Raw genomic sequence first — 22,120 nt, 5'->3', positions numbered from 1 at the left:
ATTTAAATTAAATAATAATATTTCCCTTTTCCAATTACATACCTATATGAGGCCATAAATTTTTCCCATATACTTCAATCAAAAGAATATATGGTATTATAAGTAAGTATCCAACTATCTTTTTTTTTTTTTTTTTGAGATAGAGCATGAGCGGGGGAGGAGAGGAGCAAGGAACAGGGGGAGAGTGACAAGCAGACTATGAGTTGAGCAGGGAGCCTGACTTGGGGCTTGATCTCTAGACCCTGAGCCCATGACCTGAGCCGACATCAAGAGTCAGATACAACTGACTGAGCCATCCAGGCGCCCCTCCTTGGCTTTAATTTTTAATAATGTAATAGGTTAGCAAATGCTCTTTGGTGGTCCTCAATAATTCCGATCCTGACACCAAAAGGTCTAAGAACTGCTGGTCTATCTCTTGATCACTTCTTTGGGTTCTTAATTTTCTGCTAACTTCAGATCCTTCCCATTTGTGTTTCATTAGGATTCACTTGGTAAGCTTCTCTGACTCTTACCATTGCAACACAGTTGGCATTTCGGACTTCTCATTCACAAGTAATGAAACTAAAACAGATACAATGTCTAATGTAATAGAAGAAAATGTACAAGCTTGTATAATAAAATGCAGTCAGCTAAGAAATTAGGACTACACATAATGATTTCCCTCCGAAGAGTGTGGTATGGAAAACATAAATAGGTCTGCTGAAAAGTCTTTTTGTTGTCAAGCTGTTTGCAGCAAAAAATTGGGATATGTTATAGCAAATAGGAAAAAAATATATAAAAGATGACACATAAGTAGTATATGAAAATATTCTTAGTAATAGATTGAGGAAAGAATAAATTGTCCAAACTGTAGCCCCCAAGTTTATCTTTCTAATTGAGTCTCTGGTGACCATAATTTATGCTCATTTTCATGGATAAATTGTGGAAATGTTTAATAAAGCCTACTTTTCTTTTTCTTTCCTCTTTCTCTTATTCTTTGCATCTTTATTCTTGTCTCAACCATATACAATCTTCTGATATTTTAAGACCCAATAGCAATTTTACATCCACAGTTGAAATAGATCAACATAAAAGATTTTAAAAATTCCACTTTAAACTCATAAAAACCCATAGAACTTATTTCTCTATGAATCAAAACCTGCAAAGTAAAGGATTGGCTTGGCTTACATTTTGGCCTGCCCCTGTTAAGAAGTTGTTTCTCCTTTCTTTGTCCTCCTAGCATCTTCTCTGTTCCTCTGGTGACCACCCCCAACCCCAAAACAGGTTACTGTTCCTGAATTGACAGCAGAAAGAGCAACTCTATTATTTGCATAAATTCAGTAAATGCTTACTGAGTGCCCAGTGTTGATTCATTCTTGCCATAAATATGTATTGAGCACCTACCACATGCCAGGTACCATTGGACAAGGCAGAGCAAGAGCGATAGAGACAGACACAGAGAGGAAGACAGAAAGAAAGGGAATCAGGGAGGGAGAGAAAACAATTCTTGGAGACTTGGATTATGGATCACAGTCCAAGGTCTTCTCAAAACCTATTTTAAGAAGAGATTACAGTTTAATATAGGGGAGAAGAAGCATAGAATGATTACAGCATGGAGTGTGGGGAGTGTCATGGGAGAGGAAAAAAGTAAATGCTGTGGGAGGGCTTCAGAAGAGGGCTGCAATGTTGTTTTCAGGCAGTTTTTTTTTTTTCTTTTAAAATTGTAAACCCCTATTCAGCCTACCAAATATCTTTAAAATATACAAATCAGGACTTTTCCTGTTGCAAGTAGCTGAAACCCAACACAAACTATTGGTCTGTGAAGTAGAAAAGATCATGGCACTTCAGCCAAGTTCAATCCAAATGCCCAAACATTGTTACCAAAACTCAGTCTCTTCCTCTATTTCTTCTGTTCTCAGAGTATTGGTGCTATCTCCAGCAGATTCTTTTCACATGTTGGTTCCTAGCAGTTCCAGGCTTTCATCCTGAAAAAAGAGTTTCTCTTTCTCAATAGTTGTTGGAGTGAGTTTTATCGAACTAACATGGTCTTGTGCCCATCCCTAACACAGTTCCTTTGCCCCCGGGGTGCTTGAGTACTGAAATCTAAATGGGGCCATGAGGCATGAGATCCAAAGAGGCCAAGAGAGAGGTGGTTTTTCAAAGGACAATCTGGGTATGATTATCATAAGAAGGCAGGCACACCAACCTACATCCACTATAATGAGTGTAGCTAATTACTTTTTTTTTTAATCTCCACTTTAATAAGTTTAGAAAGAGCAAAAGACTAAGTCTATAAGATATAAAATCTGAACATGTTTCTAGCTTTTCTGAAGTTAGTCCCTCAATGTGGGTTTTATTCTTTGACCTGAAGTGCTATGCATTTTCGGATTTTCAGACAGACATTCAAAAACTAATTGCAAGGAGATAAGACTTCTGAGTGTGTGTGTGTTTGTTAAAATTTACTTAAAACTGAATGGAGGCTCAAATCCTACTAAGGGGGTGGGTGGGGAGGAAACCACTGCTATTTCTAGCACCCATATCTAGAAATGGTGAAAATCTGAGCCCAAAAAGGTTGTGATAATGGAGAGAACATGGCTAAATCAATAAATATTTAGGAAGTAGAATCATCAGGTCTTGGTAACAGGACAAGAGAGGAAAAAGAGAAGAAGACATAAGATGATATGAGTTTCTGGATTGAAAAAACAGGGCTGATAGTGGTATTAATCAATAAAGATATCAGATGAAGGAAGACGATCAGGTTTGGGAGAAAGGAGGACAAAGTTGACAAGTTTCAATTTTATATGAATTGAATTTGAGTAGTTTAAATTTGAGTATATTTGAATTTTTGAGTAGTTTAAATTTGAGTATATTTGAATTTGAGATTAGAATCTCAGAAAAGATACAAGTTATAGGCAGGACAGAGGTAACTAAAATAAATAAATGATAGAATCATGGGATCAGATAACTTATGTTATCAAAAGAAAACATTTTATAATATAAACAGAAATTTAAAAACCAACAAATATTTACTCTGCGCCATTGTAGAACATAAGATAACTTTTTGGAAAAAGCCCTTCTTTTCAAGGAGTTTCTATTCCTACATATACATCTTAATTTGTTTTGTTAGTTTACAATTGGTACATTAGATTTTCTCAATTTTCTTTAAAACAACTTTTAAAAAATTTTTTAATTGTAAAAGCAATATATGCTTTTTATAAAGGAAATATAAGCAAACTATAAAGAAGAAAATTAAAATCATCTGTAATTTCACTTTGCAGCTATAATCACAATTTTGGAATATTTTTTCATCTTTTTCTAATTACATTTTATGCATAATTTTTTTCAGAGTTTGATAACATACATATTTCAGTTTTGTATCTGCTTTTTCACTTAACATTGTCTTGAGTATTTTCCATGTCATTAAAAAAATCTTCTTATTAGTAATTTTCATGGTCGTATTGGACATTCATCTCCTTTCTGATGGACATTTGTTTCCAAACTTTCAATGTTATGATCATGTGTTAATATTTTTTTCATATTTTACCCATTTATGATTTTGTAGAATAGAATTCTGAAAGTGGAACTAAAAAATTAAAGTATATAAATGTTTTTAAGTGTCTTGATCCATAATGCCAAATTTTAATTTCCAGTAAGCTTGTAGTAATTAATGCTTCTTCCCAAAAAGCAATAGGAGTATCTCTGTCACACTTACCAAGAGTAAGATGTCTGATTTAAAAACAGACTTTACTAATTTGACTAATAAGACGTTACATCACCATTGTTAAAAAATAAATTATATTGGGCAAAAGAAGCCAGACCCAAAAAAACAAAAAAGAGTATTCTGAATGCTTCTATTTATATAGAACCGTCAAAAATGGGAACTCCAAGTGACAGAAAGCAGATCAGTGGTCACCTGGGAACCAGGGATCAGCTAGCAAGAGGGAGGAATTATCAAGGGGCAAGAGGAAAGTTTTGGGGGAGATGGATATGTTCAGTATTTTGATTGTGGTGATGTTTTCATGGTGTATGCAAATGTGGAACTTACCAAATTGTACACTTGAAAATGTGTGGTTAGTTGTATATCAATTCTCTTCAATGAAGCTATTTAAAAATGGTTTAAAAATATTTTAATCTGATTTTTAAAAATTACTAATGTGTGAACATTTTCACGTTTTTAAAAAAGATTTATTTATTTGAGAGAGAGAGAGACAGAGAGAACGAGTAGGGGGAGGGGCAGAGGGAGAGAATCCCCAACGGGACTCCCAGCTGGGTGAGAAGCCCAAAGTGGGGCTGATCCCAGGACCCTGAGATCATGACCTGAGTGGAAATCAAGAGTGAGTGGCTCAACTGACTGAGCCAACCAGGTGCCCTACATTTTCATGTTTTAGTTATGAGTATACGCTTCTGTAATTTTTTTGTGTTATGAATTTTTCTACATTCTAAGGTGGAGACCTTAGCACTTTTCTCCTGGATTTGTGTACCCTACATATTAATAAAATTCACCCTCAAAGTTCTCCAGATTTCTTTACTCTTGTAATTTTGCATTCTGTTACTGCATGCTTTTGGGCTTCATTTATTTGTGCAAAATTTTATTTTTTTCATGTGCAAGATCCTTTTAACCTAGAGGATGTACTACAACCCTACAAATCTCTAGACTACAATAAACTGTCCATCATCACTTTGCAAAACCAAAAAAAAAAATCTTTTAAACAAAATTCAACTTCGGAAATGAAGGGGTGTTACATCCAACGCCTTCAGAATTGGCATCTAAAATATATTTCACGTCTGGTTAGATGTTTTGGAGCTATTTTTTAAGTTACTATGTATGACATAGTAAAGAGTGGAGATGAATTACCTTTTTAAACAAAAACAATACACCACCACTCGTTTGGCTAGGAGTCCCTTCGCTTACAATGGCGCGGAATAATTCCCTTCCCTGACTTTCTTGGGCTCCTCCTCTGGCGGCTTACACAAGAAGCCAAAGGTGGGTAATACCACAGATGAGCTCACGCTGGCATGACGTCAAGAAGCTTTCACGTCAGAAGGCGGTTGCCACGGGGACCATTCGCCACCGACGGCAGAGTCGTGAAACCTCATCACCGCGCTCGTCTCTGTTTAGGCCTATGCAGGGTCTAAGCTGCTACAGAAGCTTTAACCTTAAGGGGGCCTCAGGGAGAGGAGTTGTGCTGCTGTCGCCGAGAGCCCCACCTCCGCGGCTCCGGCTCCCGGTCCCGGCCTGTGGCTGCGAGCGGCGGTTTCAGGAGGCAGCGGAGGCGGCAGCGGCCGACCTGCCGGGTCTCCCCCGTTCCGTGCAAGACCGGGAGAGGGGATCCGCCATATTGGAGCCGGAACCGAAGGTGCCTTGCAGACGCGGCGCGAGGCGGGTGGAGGTGGCGGCCCTGGCCTGGATGTGAGCGGAGTCGGCTGCGCTGGGGCCCGCAAGCCTGGGGAGTGAATGAGCTGCTTACGCTAGTATCCTCCCCGCCCACTCTCTCCACTTTCTGCCGCCCGGACCGGACCGGGAGGGGGCCGGCGTCGGCCGTGGCGGCGGCAGCGGCAGGATGTTCTCCAAGAAGCCGCACGGGGACGTGAAGAAGTCTACCCAGAAGGTGTTGGACACCAAGAAGGACGCGCTGACCCGTCTCAAGCACCTGCGCATCGTCATCGGTGAGGAGCGAGGGGTGGCGGCGCCCAAAGGCCTTCCCTCCTCTGGGAGCCCTTGGGGACTCTCCCGCCCGCCTTGGCGCTGTGCGGGAATAGAGGGCGAGGCGTCGCCTCCGCAGGACGCGGGAGGGTGGATAATTTGGGGAAGGGAAAACTTGGCAGTTGGCAAATACTAATCACCACCAACACAGGATTATCTAATTTTGAGTTAATAGTCCGAGCTCATTTTTGAAAACTAGCATTACTCTAAAAACTTAGATCTTTTTTAGACTTTCCGGAGGTTTGATGTTGTCGATAATGGTGTTTATAGACTATGTATGTCAGGTGACTACCGCCGTCCTCATCCAAGTGGGAAAAAAAACCCCGAACTCAAACAATATAAACCTTAATCTTTCAAGTTTTTTGGCTACTGAGGGTGAGGAAGCAGTTACACCTCTGGGAAGTGGCTGGTTTCCAGAAACCTTAGGGCAAGAGGCCCGCCCTTCTGTTAAAGTACCTTGTTCATCATTACTGTCGCTTAGAGGGAAGATTATTATTAATTATAGAAAAACATAGTTTATAACTTCCTTTACTTCTCGAACATTGTATGCAGTTCTGGTTTTATTTGGTTAAAATTTTCCTACCTTCTGTTGCCCTCTACATCTCTTGGGCTGGCAGACCAAAGAGTGCTCCCAGTTGTGGTAATAGGGTTAAACGAATCTTTTGAATACTTGCTCATTTCATAGGCTGATAAGGGCTGTAATGATATTTATGGAACACCCGGTCCAGTACTTGGATCTTTTTAGGTGGAATTTGAGGTGAAAGGGAAAGTTACTTTGCTTTTGTTGATAGAGTGTTACTGGTAGAACCAAGTTTAGAACCCAGATGCCCGAATCCTAGTTCAGAATTTATTATCTTAAGCTCTTTCTAATGAGTGTTTTTCTGAAAAGTGACGTTTAATTAGAGATATAAGTAAATCCTGTATTTGAGCTGCATGTTTGTTTATTCAGACCATCAGGATACCACCAATAATACCTAACATTTGTATGGTTTACAAAATGATTTCACATAAATTATATTTAATCCTCACAGTAACTATAGAAGTAGATATTATTATATTCCGTATTTTACAAATGAAAAATTGAGGTTTGGGAATGTTAAGTAGTCATCCAGCTACTAGGAGGCCAGAACTGGAGCCCAGATTTCATGTCTCCAGTTTGTTTTTTACTCTTCCTACATTTATGACAGCAAAGTAAGTTATAGTTATTTCTGTGGAATAAGAAAGCAATTAAATCCAGCTTAGCAATATAAAAAGATCCAGTTTTCAAGAAAATATGAATCTTCTAAATATAGTTGAGATTGTGATCTTTTTATTTTCATTCTACTTGAGAGTTAAGTCATTGAAGAAAAGGTTTGGTTGAGAGAGTGCAACAGAGAAAGTCAATGTGTGAATGTAGATGTTCACAGCTATGGCAGTTTAAAATTGGAGACTTAATGGAATTTGACACCTACTTGAGAGGCAAACTGTTGAGTAAAGTCAGAGCTATAAAGTTGAGTCCCAATAGGGTATTGACATTTCCTAAATAAACTGCTGTATTTTTTAGTTACAGAGTGGTTAGGGAATGGTTCATACATACATCTTGGGCATAAAAGTTTTTTTTTTTATCTGGGTGACATGGTCTAAATTAAGAGACTACACTTGTTAGATATTTTCTAGGGTCTAGCTTCCGTGGTTTGAAAACAAAACAATAATTAAAACCCTTTTTGTTTTTTATTTATGGGCTTTTAAAAATACGGAGCATATACTATGTATAAACACTTAAAATATCCTTAAGAACCTTCAAATAGAGAATTTTGTGCTTTCAGACTCTGCCCTGTCAGTGGAGGTGGTCCATACTAAGAGATTACAGCGCTTTGGTACTCTTATTTTTATTTATTTTTAATATTTTATTATATTTTATTTTAATTCCGGTGTAGTTAACATAGTGTTATACGAGTTTCAGGTGTACAATATAGTGATTCACCAGTTCCACATATTACTCAGTGCTCATGAAGGTAATTGCACTCTCAATCCTCTTCACCTGTTTTACCCATCTCTCCTAGCCACCTCCCCAGTAAACATGTTTGTTCTCTATAGTTAAGAGTCTGTTTTTTGGGGGCACCTGCGTGGCTCAGTCAGTTAGGCATCCGACTCTTGATTTCAGCTCAGGTGATCTCAGGGTTGTGGGATTGAGCCTCATGTCAGGCTCCGCTGAGTGTGGAGCCTGCTTGAGATTGTCCTGCTACTTCTCCCTACTGGTTCATGAGTGCGTTCTCTTTCTCTCTCTCAAAAAAAAAAAAAAAATTTTTTTTTTGGTTTGTCTCTTTTTACACTTCAGTAGTTTTAGACCAGTAGTTCTCAACCAGGGACAGTTCTGTCCCTCTGGCAATATTGGCAGTGATGTCTGGAGATAGTTTTGGTTGTCACAAATAGGGGGAGAGGCTACTGGCGTCTAGTGGGCTGCAGAAATGCTGCTAAATATCTTACATTGCACAGGATAATACATCACAACAATATTTTAGCTCTAAATAGAGTGCTGAGATTTAGAAACCTTGTCAAAGTATGGAGTGAAAGATGTATATCCAAATGTTGTATTTGTTATGTAAAGAGCCCAAATGTCTGTCGACTGATAAATGGATAAAGAAGAGGTAGTGTGTATATATGTGTGTGTGTATATATTTATATGATGGAATATTACTCAGCCATAAAAAATAATGAAAGCTTGCCATTTGCAACAACATGGATGAAGCTAGAATGTATTATGCTAAGCAAATTATGTCAGAGAAAGGCAAATACCATATGATTTCACTCGTGGAATTTAAGAAACAAAACAGATGAACATAGGGGAAACAAAAAAAAAGAGAAGGAAGCAAACCATAAAGGAGACTCTTAACAAAACAATGGAGAACAAACTGAGGGGGGCTGGAGGGTCAGTGGCTGGGGGGATGGGCTAAATGGGTGATGGGTATTAAGGAGGGCATGTTTTGGTGATGCGCACTGGGTGTTATATGTAAGTGATGAATCACTAAATTCTACTCCTGAGACTAGTATTACAGTATATGTTAACTAACTAGAAATTAAATAAAAACTTGAAACAAAAACACAACAAAACAAAAACAAATGTACTTGGTTCTACTATATTAGTTAATTGAATAAAATATTCTGTATCTTTAAATGGTTACAGTTATTTTGCTTGAAATATGGTTAATGTAATTCCCAAGAAAATGAGCGTAAAAAAGTAGAGTGACAAAAACTGTAACGTGTCTTAGAGGTCCACCAATCAGGTACCTTATTTTGCAGGTGAAAGAGCCATTTCAAATCCTTTCTGGAAGTAGGTGCAAGTTTTACATAAAAGCACTGTGAGGAAACTAGTTTGCAAAGTGGTCATTGCCAGTTACACAGGATTTTTATTTTTGATTGGTTCCATATGAACCGTATTTTTAACCCTTAAAATGAATTGCCATTCAGAGTATTTAGAGAGAATTCAGTGCATTGAAATACATGAGAACATAATTTAAACATCTAGTCTAAACCTTTTTCCTGCCATGTGTTCCTAAGGGACACGTGAGACATTCCAGCTGAATTTATAGGACCTGACTCTGAAGGACTTAGATTTAAATCTGCTGTGTTATTGATATTGCTATGTATTTTATTTGTAGGAACTGGAAGTTCGAGTTTTTAAAAAATAGAAATAAAATCTTGTTTAGTTTCAAAAGTTTTGTGTTATCCTCTCTCCCCTTCCTGTCCCTTTTTTTCAATTAAAAGCCTTAAAATGGGGGCGCCTGGGTGGCTCAGTTATTAAGCGTCTGCCTTCGGCTCAGGGTGTGATCCTGGTGTTCTGGGATCGAGCCCCACATCAGGCTCCTCTGCTGGGAGCCTGCTTCTTCCTCTCCTACTCCCCTTGCTTGTATTCCCTCTCTCACTGGCTGTCTATCTCTGTCAAATAAATAAATAAAATCTTTAAAAATAAAATTAAAAAAATAAAAGCCTTAAAACGATGACACTAAGTTAGCACATGTAAAGTAGCTAACATAATGCCTGCATATAGTGGATATTGACTGTTAATTTTCTTCTGTGGCAAGGTAACAGTTCAGTCTTCATGATTTAAAAATAAGATGAGTGCTTATTCAGCAAATAAATACATTGATTATTGGATCATTCTAATAGCTTTATCGATATAGAATTGGTATACAATAAATTGCACATAGTTAAAGCATGCAGTTGAATAATTTTGACATACATATACACCTTGTGAAGCCATCATGACAATTAAGATTAGGCACATATTCAGACATTGCAGGTAGCAAATATATCTATAGTCTCCTCAAGTTTCCTTTTGCTCCTTTGTAATCCCTTTCTTACCCCTGCATGTATGCCATCTTCCCCCCCCTCCCCTGGGTGAAACTTTTTATGTATATGTGTGTTTGTGTATGTGTGTGTGTATATATATGGAATCACACAGTTACGTGTGTGTGTGTGTATGGAATTACACAGTATTTACTCTTTCTTGTTTGGTTTCTTTTATTCAGCCTTATTTGAAATTCGTCTATATTGTTGTGTGGTGTGCCAGGAGTATATGGCTTTTGTTGTCAAGTAGTATCCCATTGTTTGGATATGCCACAATTTGTTGATCTATTCACCTGTTGATGGACTTATGAATTTTCAGTTTGGGGCTATTACACATAAAGCTGCAGTGAGGTGTACTTGTTTATAGACACATGTTTTTTTTCTCTCTTGGATAAATACCTAGGAGTGGAATGGCTGGATCACAAAGCAGTTGTTATGTTTAAATTTATAAGAAACTGCCATATTGTTTTTTTACAATTTTACATTCTTACTAGCAGGGTATGAGAGTTCCATTTCCTCCACACATGTACCAACACTACTTGGTATGGCCAGTCTTCTTAATTTCAACCACTGAATAAATATGTAGTGGTTATAATTGTTTCTCTGATATTTAATAAGGTTCAGCTTCTTTTCATGTGCTTATTTTTCTGTTGTATAACTTCTTTGAAGTGTCTATTCAAATTTTTTCATTCGGTTTTAAAAATTCTTTATATTTTTTGAATACAAGTACTTTTTCAGATACATGCTTTGGAGAGATCTTTTTCCCAGTCTTTGGATTGTCTTAATTTTCTTAATATTTTCTTTGAAGGAGTAGGAATTCTTAATTTTGATTAAGTCCATATATAATTTTTGTCTCTTATGGTTTATGCTTTTGATGTTAGATCTAAATCTTGGCCTAAGCTAAAGTCACAAAGAGTGTCTGCTATCCTTCAAGAAATTTTGTAATTTTAGGATCTATTGAGTTAACTTTATAAATATGGTTTAAGGTATGGATTGACTTTTTTTTTTTTTTTTTGCAAGTGGATGTCCGCTTGCTCCAGCACCATTTGTTGAAAAAAACAGCCCTTTCTCCACTGATTTGCCTTTGCACTTTTTCCAAAACTCATTTGTCTATATATATGAGGGCCTATTTCTGGAATTTCTATTTTATTCCAGTGATCTGTTTATTTGTGTTAGAGCCAAGACCCCTCCCTCTCCTTCTCTCTTATTCTCTCTTTTTCTCTCTTTCTACTTCTCTCTCTCTCGCTCGCTCTCTGTATGTGTATACACACACACACACACACACACGGTTTTTAGGTTTTTTTTTTTACTGTAATAATAAATCTTGAAATCAGGTAGTGTTGTTCCTATAACTTTCTTCCTTTTCAAAGATTTTTTTGGATGTGGGGCTGGTGGGGGCTGTATCAGGTCATTTACATTTCCATATGAGTTTTAAGATTAGCTTGTCAGTTTCTTTAAAAAAAAAATGCCACCTGGGATATTGATTGGGGGAAAATAGACAACAATATCGAGTTCTCTAACTCACGAACAAGGTATGTTTCTCCATTTACATAGGGCTGCTTTAATTTCTCTGACAGTGCTTTGCAGTTTTTAATGTACATGTCTTATACATCTTCTGTCACTTATCCCTAAATATTTTCTACTTTTGATGCTGTTGTAAAAGGTATTTTTGTATCCATTTCTTTGCTAGTGTATGGCAATACAATTTTTTAAAGTGTTTTTTTCCCTCTTTTTAGTGGTCTCTACACACATTGTAGGGCTTGAACTCATGACCTCAAGATCAGTAATCACATGTTCTTCCTACTGAGCTAGGCTGGTGCCCCTGATTTTTGTGTATTGAACTTGTATCCTGAAATCTTGCTATAAACTCACTTAGTCTTGCTAAACTCAAATGGTCATATTAACTTTTTATTGATTCCATTGGGTTTTTTACATAGACAGTCTTGCTGAATAATACTTCCTCCTTTCCAACGTGGATGTTTTTGTTTATTTTTTTACAACCATCATCAAGACCAGCGTCAAGGAGCTTACCACTTATGTGCTTTTCTAGGAGTTTTGTGGTTTCGGGTCTTAGTTTAAGTCTTTAATTTACTTTTAATTAATTTTTGTATATGTTGTAGCATAGGGATCCAGTCTCCTTCTTTTGCATGTGGCTGTCCAGTTTCCCCAACATCATTTGTTGAAGAGATTATCTTTCTTATTGTGTATTCTTGGCTCCTTTGTCGTAAATTGACCATTTATGCATTGGTTTATTTCCCTCAATTCTGTTCCATTGATCTGTGTATCTGTGTTTATGCAAATATCATACTGTTTTGATTACTTTAGCTTTGTAATAGAGTTTGAAATCAGGGAGTGTGATGTCTCCAGCTTTGTTCTTTCTCCAGATTCCTTTGGTTGTTTGAGGCCCTTTTTGGTTCCATACAAATTTTAGGATTTTTTTTGTATTTTTGTGAAAAATGCCATTGGAATTTTGATAGGAATTGCATTGAATCTTTAGATTGCTTTGGGTAGTGTGGACATTTTAACTATTCTTCTAATCTATGAGTATGGAGCCTGTTTATTTGTGTCTTCAATTTCTTTCATCAGTGTCCTATAGTTTTTAGTGTATGGATCTTTTACCTCCTTGCTTAAATTTATTCCTTGGTATTTTTCTTTTTGAGGGAATTTTGAATTTTTTTTTCCCCCAAGGAAGCTCTATACCCAACGTGGGGCTTGAACTCACAACCCTGAGATCAAGAATTGCATGCTCTACTGATTGAGCTAGCCAGGGGCCCCCTTGGGTTTGTTTTCTTAATTTTTCTTTCTCATGGCTCATTGTTAGGGTATTGAAATGCCACTGAATTTTGTATACTGATTTTGTATCTTGCAGCTTTACAGATTTCATTAGTTTTAACAGTTTTTTGGTGGAGTCATTAGAATTTTCTATGTTTAAGAATATGTCATCTGCAGATAAAAACGGTTTTACATCTTCCTTTCAGATTTGGATGCCTTTTATCTTCTTGCTTTTATCTTCTTATCTTGCTCTGTCCAGGACTTCTAACACAATGTTGAATAAAAGTAGCATGAGTGGGCATCTTGTCTTGTTCCTGATCTTAGAGGAAATATTTCAACTTTTCACCAGTGAGTATGATGTCAGCTGTGGCCTTGTCATATGTGGCCTTTATTATGTGGAGGTACATGTCCTATATACCCAGTTTGTTTGGATTTTATTATGAATGGATGTTGAGTTTTGTCAAATGCTTTTTCTACATCTGTTGAGATGATTATGTGATTTTTATCCTTCCTTTTGTTAATGTGGTGAATCACATTGATTTTTGGATGTTGAACTATCCTTGCATGCTTGAAATAAATCCCACTTAGTCATGGCTATGATCCTTCTAACTCATTGTTGAGTTTGGTTTGCTGCTATTTTGTTGAGGATTTTTCATCTGTGTTCTTCAGGGGTATTGTCCTTTAGTTTTTTTATTTTCTTTTGTTTCTTAAATGTCAGGGTAATGGTGGCCTTATAAAATGAGTTCAGAAGTATTCCCTCTTCTTCTCTCATATGGAAGAGTTGGAGAAGGGTTGGTAATTATTTTTCTTTAAATGTTTGGTACAATTCACCAGTGAAGCCATTTGGTCCTGGACTTTTCTTCTTGGGAGGCTTTTGATTACTGACTCAGTCTCCTTACTTGTAATTGTTCTGTTCAGATTCAGACCAATAAGTAGTCATTCATATGTGGATAATGTACGTTTAATGTCATTATTGTTTTAGTTATGTTTGAACCTGTTGTCTTGCTGTTTGTTTTCTATTTGGCCTGTTTTTAGTTCCCTTTTCTCTCTCTTTTGCTTTCTTTGTATTAGTTGAATAAATTTATGATTCTTTTAAAAATCTCCTTTTGTTGGTTTATTAGCATCTCTTTATTTTATTACTTTAGTGATTGTTTTATGATTTATAATATACATTTTTATCTTACCAGAGTCTACTATTAGGTGATATGCCATTTGTATCACTTCTTATATTGTATAACAACTTTTCAACAGTGTATGTCCATTTCCATTTTTTCCCCACTTCTTTCTCCCCTTCTTTTTTGGAATTTCATTTATTAGTATATGAGGAAATATTACTATTAGATTGGTATATTGGGAAAGTATTATTGGTATATTGGAAGGTCTCATAGCTTGAAAATAACTGACATTTTAAAAAATTTATTTATATTTTGATTTAAAGTTCGATGATTCATTAGGTGCATATAACACTCAGTGCACCATGCAATACATGCCCTCCTTACTACCCCTCACCAGCCTGTCCCATTCCCCCACTCCCCTCCCCTCTGAAGCCCTCAGTTTGTTTCTCAGAGTCCATAGTCTCTCATGCTTCATTCCCCCTTCTGATTACCCCCCCTTTCTTTATCCCTTTCTTCTCCTACCGATCTTCCTAGTTCTTATGTTCCATAGATGAGAGAAACCACATAATAATTGTCTTTCTCGGGGCGCCTGGGTGGCACAGCGGTTAAGCGTCTGCCTTCGGCTCAGGGCGTGATCCCGGCGTTGTGGGATCGAGCCCCACATCAGGCTCCTCTGCTATGAGCCTGCTTCTTCCTCTCCCACTCCCCCTGCTTGTGTTCCCTCTCTCGCTGGCTGTCTCTATCTCTGTCAAATAAATAAATAAAAAAAAATTGTCTTTCTCTGCTTGACTTATTTCACTTAGCATTATCTCCTCCAGTGCTGTCCATGTTGCAGCAAATATTGAGAAATCGTTCTTTTTGATAGCTGAGTAATATTCCATTGTATATATGGACCACAACTTCTTAATCCAGTTATCTGTTGAAGGGCATCTCTGCTCCTTCCACGATTTAGCTATTGTGGACAATGCTGCTATGAACATTGGGGTGCATATGGCCCTTCTCTTTACTACCTCTGTATCTTTGGGGTAAATACCCAGTAGTGCAATGGCTGGATCATAGGGTAGCTCAATTTTTAACTTTTTAAGGGCCGGCCTTTTGGCTAAGATCAAGTGTAGTAATAACTGACATTCTTTTCCATTTGGAGGGGGGATTCTTTTTTCCCTGTGTTTTATTTTTGATAGTTTCTATTGCTTTCTTCAAGTTCACTAGTATTCTGCTACATGCAATCTCCATTAATCTTATCTAGTTTATTTTTCATCTTAGGTGTAGTTTTTATCCAGTTTATTTTGGGTGTAAAATTATATTGTCTGTATGTCTTTTTAACTTCTTGAACACATGGAATACAATTAAAATAACTTAATACACTTCTGTGCTTATTCTAACTTATTTTTCAGTTCTGGGTCAGTTTTAATCAATTGATTATGTTCTTTATCCTGAATTATTTTCTTCTTTCTATTTTAATTTTCAGATACCTGATATTGTGAATTTGATCTTCTTAGCTTCTGGATATTTTTGTATTCCTATAAATTCTTGAGCTTTATTCAGGGTTGCAGGTAAATTACTTGAAAGCAGTTTGAGCATTTCAGGTCCTGCTTTTATGATTTGTTGAGTGAATCTGTCTGGGGCTAATTATTACCTATTATGAGGCAACATCTTCCGGAGCGTTCTATCCGGTGAATGCCCTGCAAATTATGAGCTTTCTGTTGTTCAGCTCTTGGGAGCAGGTGCTATTCTCAGTCTTCTGTGATCATTTGGTTCTGCTCTCTCAAATTCTTTCATAGTTCTTTCTCTTGTCTTGGGAAGTATCCTTGTAAGTATGTTATGATCGTACTGGAAGGGGACCTTCCCAGTATCCTGAGTTCTCACTGTGTGCATCTCTTTCTTCTTTGGTGCTTTGTCCTGTGAATTCTAATTATCCTGGTTTCCTTGGACTGTTAGCCGATAGTCTCAGTTTATGGATCCCACTGGCTCTGCCTGATTTCCTTCTCACCATGGCCTGAAGGCTCTTAAGTCAGTAAGCTGAAGCGGTCCCAAAGCATCTGTTTGTGTGCCATCTTTCTTTACTTGATGTTCATACCTGCTTGAAAAAACAAACCACAAAAAACCCTAAAACATAAGTTTTCAAGACATTATACACCAGATGCTGATGATAAGAGGTTCTGTGAAACAAATGAGACTGAAAATTGGCTTCATACAAAGCAACTTGCTCCCCATTTTTTCCTTTTTTATATTTAGAGAAGAAATTTGTTATCAATTGATTACTGAAAAATACGTGATTATTTTTCTCTGATATGAATGTATTAATGTTTTCACAAGGAAAATTAGATCAAAATATCCTAAGTCAGAAAAATAAGAAATATTCGATAGGTATAAATAGTAATGTATAAGGATAGAAACAAATACTATATGTTCATTAAATTGATAAAAATGGTATAATTAAGTTTGGACTGATGAATGAAAATCTGAAAATGTGTAGGAGTCATTGTGAATTGTAAACTGCTTATAAAAATAACTTGATTTTATACTTGAATATATTTTTAAGGATTTGATATGCAAAATTAGTAATTCTATATACATGATATTAGGCTTTTTTATATTCTTTTATTTGTATATACTCTTTATATTCTTTAATTTGAGTCTTTCTGATTTGAAAAATTAATTTGACCTAATTGAAATACTTTATCTTTGTGTTTTTATGAAGAAGTGATTTACTGAGCAAATTATTTACATAAATGTTACTGATTAATTGCTTACTAAAATAAGCCGTTTCAAATCCTATACGCCACCTCTGCATTAACATTCATTTTTATTAAGGATTTTGTTGCATCTAAATGACTTTATATAAAGCTGTATAGCTTTTATATAGTCATTTATATGACTTTATATAGCTTATATAGCATAAAGTGTACAGGAGAACAATTACTGGTAAAATGGACACCTGAATAGCCAGTACTTAAAGGAAACATTATCAGGTTCTAGTGATGAGCTGATTAAAGCTCTAAGGCATTGAATTTGATTCTTAGATTTCCTGGCAGTTAAAGTGAAAAGAGAAACATGTTGGGTTAAGTTTTCAGTGTCTTAAAAAAGAAGCATACATTTTCTAAAAAACATTTTTTTCTTGTTTCTAAATTCAGTCATGGCTTGTGTGTATGCATGTGTGTGTTCATATATTAGCTAACATCTTTTCTCCTAGAAGGATCCATGGGGAAGATAGAAAATTAGGATAAGTATGTTTGTTAAACCTGTTTCTAATTTCAAATATCTATACAATCTAAATGATTTTTGCCCTTTTTCTCTTTTTTTGTATTTCTGTCCATGGCATCATCATCCTTCAAGTTACTAAAACATGAAACTTTCATCTTTGACAATGTGGTAGAAAAAGATAAATGGATATGAGGGTATCCCACAGACATCTCAAAGTCATATTAAAGTGTGCCAACTAAATGTATCTTTGCCACATTGTCTTCTTTAACTTCTTGTTATCCCTCTCTGGTACTTTACATTTTAGCAATATTGAATCAGAAGTCACTTTCTGTGATGCCTGTACCCTTGTTAATGATATTCACTGTACCATGCTGTCTTCATGTCACTCTTAGACCTGAAAGCTTCTGCTCTTCCTTCAAGGCCCAGGGCAAAACTGTACATAGCTTTGGTGAAGCTTTCCCTATCAGAAGGGCATAGGAGCTTTTCCTACACTGTGCTATTTACTTCTAGTAATTTGGTTATTTTATTACAATGTATTTATTTGCATGACATATCATAACTACCTTCCTGAAGGCAAAGGTGTGTCTTGTCTTCTTCATGTTCCTGGACTCAGCATAGTGCCTGGCGTATAATAGGTGCTCAGTAAATACTATGTAGTTCAAGAATGAATATGTTAGGTATGAGGAGAACAAAGTTGCTTTTTTTGTGAGCAATTTCCTTTTAACTGACAATGGTAGAAAAAAAACATTTAGTGTCCTGATCAGAAAGAGACCTTGGGTTGTCTTTAGTACCAGTGCAGAAAAATTGGTTCAGAACCTGAAGTTTGTACTATGTAAAAAAGAACAGGAAACAGGATATTAACTGAAAAATGTTTATAGCATCATGGAAGAAATTATCAGATAATCTCCCCTCGTTATTGAAAGAAGTCTTCATGACTCTTACATAACTTATGTCTGATAACCCAACAACATGTTGGCTTAAGGTGTGTTTTCCCACTCCCATTTAGCAGGATACATTGATCTGTAGATAGAGAAGGTGAGTAAATATAGTACAGAACATCAAGTTTGTGACCCTAATTTGTCATAGCAGCCACAGGAGACTAATACAGATTGCTTAGTGTCTTGACCTCTTGCTCCTTTTTTTTTCTTTTTTTTTTTTTAAGATTTAATTTATTTTTTTGACAGAGACAGCCAGCGAGAGAGGGAACACAAGCAGGGGGAGTGAAAGAGGAAGAAGCAGGCTCCCAGCAGAGGAGCCTGATGTGGGGCTTGGTCCCAGAACGCCAGGATCACACCCTGAGCTGAAGGCAGACGCTTAACGACTGAGCCACCCAGGCGCCCCTGGCCTTTTGCTCTTCCATATGAATTTGGGAATCAGCTTGTTAAATCCCTAAATAATACTTGTTAGGATCTTTTATTGGATGAACTTGAATCCATCCATTGGATTCAAGGAAGTTGACATTGGTAGGGTATCCTTCCTATTCTAAGGAGCCTCTATTTATTTATTTAGGCTCTTTTTATTTAAGAAAGACGTGCAAATCTTTTTTATACTCAAGGACAGTTATATTAAAAAAGGATGTGAAATTTTAAAAGGAGGACTTCTGTTTGCTACAGAAGGTGCTCATGTGACCACTTCATTAAGTGGTAGTTTAGATAAGAAAGAATGTTCATTTGCATAAAAAGTGATATATAGATGTTTTATAATAAAATGCATTTAAAATAGTTCTAAATCTTCAGGATAAAATGGGAAAGAAATAAGGAAATATATTTTATATATGGGGATAGGGAAGACCATTCTCAAAACTTATACCAGAGTTAAAAATCATCACAGAAATGCTTGATAAATTTGCCTATATGAAACATTTTATAGTTCTAATAGTAAAACCTGTCATTAGCAGAGTTAAAAAACACCAAACTAGGAAACATATGCAACAAGTTTAAGAGAATTCCTTAACTTCTGGGCTATTATATATGACAGTTGGAAAAGACTGTGACATATGTTGTCAAGACATACTAAAAATAGACCCTCTTGGCATGCCCTCTCCCTCCTCCACTGCTGCGACCTCCTTCTGCCACTCCTTGTGCTGCTTGTGCTGGTTCAGTGAGGACCTGGTACCTCCTTTGTGAAGTGGCAGCTGAGGAGACTCTGGTGCTCTCCATTGCTGATGAAAAGACCAAGGGAGGTGTCAAGGCTTAGAACAATGGTCATTGTTAATTTGAAGGTAAGACGGCAGGATGGTTCTGTGGTGCAGTTTAAGATTAAGAGGTATATACACCACTTAGTAAACTAATGGAAAGCCTATTGTAAATGGCAGGGTTGTGAGTTCAAGCCCCCATTGGGTGTGGAGCTTATTTAAAATATACACATGCCTTTACTTTGAAGCTAGCATTTCCATTTCTTAGTATTCTAAGGAAGTGGTTATGTGTGTAGGATCACTGCAGTGTTTAGAATAGTGAAAAATTTGGACTAACCTAAATATTCATTATTTGAAGATTGATTTTGAATTTTAGGTGTATTACTACAGTTGAGTATTATGAGTCTCAGGAAGTATTAGGATTCTAATAATTAATAAATAGGTTGACTTTTTCACATGAACACCAAATACATTTCAGATACGATTCTATCTCTTCACTATCTTTTTAAAAAAATACTTTATTTGGGGTGCCTGGGTGGCACAGCGGTTAAGCGTCTGCCTTCGGCTCAGGGCGTGATCCCGGCGTTCTGGGATCGAGCCCCACATCAGGCTCCTCCGCTGGGAGCCTGCTTCTTCCTCTCCCACTCCTCCTGCTTGTGTTCCCTCTCTCGCTGGCTGTCTCTATCTCTGTCATATAAATAAATAAAATCTTTAAAAAAAATTTATTTGAGAGAGAAGTGTAGTGAGGGAACAGGAGTGGGGAGGAGCCTGATGCTGGACTTGATCCCAGGACCCCGGGATCATGACCTGAGCCGAAGGCAGACGCTTAACAGACTGAGCCACCCGGGCTCCCCTCTTTTCACTCTCTGAGAAGTTTTTAAGGAGTGAACATTCTGATAGAAGCAGTTGTCATATATTGGTAATAATAGCTAATAGCTTTGTCTACTTATATGTGGTAGGCCCTGGACCAAGCATTTTACATGTTTTACCTGATTTAATTGTTAACAACAGCTCAGTGTAGGAGATAGTAATTAATCTCCAAGGAAACTTGAGTATTAAAAAGCTAGTAAGTGGGATATAGTGGAGACAGAATTATCTGGGTTCTGATATCAGCTATATTATTCACTTAATATTTTTGTAGATACTAATTTATAGAATTAAAATAGCACTTCAAATATTGTTGGAAGATTACATGAAAAAATGAATTTGAAGCACAGAATTTATGGAAGAATTTAAAACATTATTTGAATTTTAGAACCTTAAAAGTGATAAAATTGAATCAAAGAAATTAAGACCTGTTCAAAGTCAGTAAGAATTTTATTTATTTATTTATTTACTTATTTGGATTTATATTTATTTATTTGACAGGGAGAGAGAGAGAGAGAGAGCACAAGCAGGGAGAGTGGCAGACAGAGGGAGAGGGAGAAGCAGGCTCCTAGCTGAGCAGGGAGCCAGATGCTGGCTTGATCCCAGGACCCAGGGATCATGACATGAGCTGAAGGCAGACGCTTAATGGACTGAGCCACCCAGGTGCCCCAGTAAGAATTTATTCTTAAGAAATATAATACGAACCCCCAGATGATCTTAATTTTTAATTTAAATTTTTAAAGTTTTAATTTTAATTGCAGTTAACATAACAGTGTTATGTTAGTTTCAGGTGTACAGTATAGTGATTCACCAATTCCATACATCACCTGGTGCTCATCCTGAGAAGTGCATTCTTTGATCCCCATCACTTGTTTAACCCATCCCCCCACCCACCTCTTCTCTGGTAATCATCAGTTCTCTGTAGTTGAGAGTTTATTTCTTGGTTGGCTTGTCTCTCTCTTTTTTCCCTTTGTTCCTTTGTTTTGTTTCTTAAATTCCACATATGAGTGAAATCATATGGTATTTGTCTTTCTCTGACTGACTTCACTTAGCATTATAATTTCTTGTTCTATCCATGTCGTTGCAAGTGGCCATATGATCTTAATGATGGTTTAGGTTCTGTACTTTATTTCAGTCTCTAACCTACTAAAAAAAGATAAATTAGAAAATTATTTAAAAGTTACATTTTGGGAAAACAAGAATTGAATGAAAGGAAATAAAATTCATTGTTGGTATCTTATGTCAAATAAACACTCGGAAATCCTTAAATTGTGTCACCTAGCAACGTTACTCTTTCCCTTCCCATCCAAAACTGAAGTAAAACATCTAGTAAAAGGTACATTTGTGTCCCTAAAAATTTGTCATCATTGTCTGAATCCTTTTAAATCAGTAGGTTCAAGATTCCCAATCAATTCCCAATTGATGGAAAAGCATCAATTGTCTTTAGAGCCTTCTAGAGGGAAGTTGATGGTTATAATAAACTGCTGCTTACATGCCATTTATTGTAAAATGTCTTTCAGGAAAATATGAATCCTTTTGGTGAATTTATTTCTTTAAAACTCTTGAAAACATTGCGTCTGAGCAACCATTTGAATAAATATGTAGTGCTTTGCTGGATTTTAGGCAACTACAAAGGAGTAAAGTTGATGGTACAGTAAATGAATCATGTTAAATATGGAATAGTATAAAAGAGAAAGATTGTAGGAATTTGTAATAGTGTTTACTTTTCCTTATTCATTGTAATACATTTTCTAAAAGTGCGTGTTTATTTTCAGTATCCAGAAGAATGCCTTTGAGTGTAGGGAGATGAATTGAGAAATTGTTTTCTATTTTAGAGGTGTAGAACTGGATCCAGAGTAGTAGTAGCAGTGTATTTTGGTTATTCTTCTATTGTTTGACCCCTCAAAAAAAAAAAGATAATATGGCTAGCTAGTGTTTGACCCTGTAAAAGTGAAAGTAATGCATTCGTTCACAGTAAACATCAGTAGCTGGTGATACAACAGTTTGTAGTTTCCAGAC

General features: G+C 36.6%; 1 protein-coding gene across 8 annotated transcripts in view; it reads left to right on the top strand.

Moving 5' to 3' along the window:
• The first annotated feature begins 5,520 nt into the window (after window positions 1-5,520).
• Window positions 5,521-22,120, top strand: part of RALGAPA1 (Ral GTPase activating protein catalytic subunit alpha 1) — a 241,958-nt gene continuing 225,358 nt past the window's right edge. For all 8 annotated transcript variants that reach the window (XM_002922820.4, XM_019803334.2, XM_019803330.2 and 5 more), the window contains exon 1: window positions 5,521-5,646. In XM_002922820.4, coding sequence (XP_002922866.1) covers window positions 5,541-5,646 — 106 coding nt within the window. In that variant the 5' untranslated portion in view covers window positions 5,521-5,540. The remainder of the gene's footprint in view (window positions 5,647-22,120) is intronic.

This window comes from Ailuropoda melanoleuca, chromosome 20, assembly GCF_002007445.2.
Source record: "Ailuropoda melanoleuca isolate Jingjing chromosome 20, ASM200744v2, whole genome shotgun sequence".
In the NCBI taxonomy this organism is placed as follows: Eukaryota; Metazoa; Chordata; class Mammalia; order Carnivora; family Ursidae; genus Ailuropoda; species Ailuropoda melanoleuca.
This window is presented reverse-complemented; position numbering and strand designations above follow the sequence as displayed.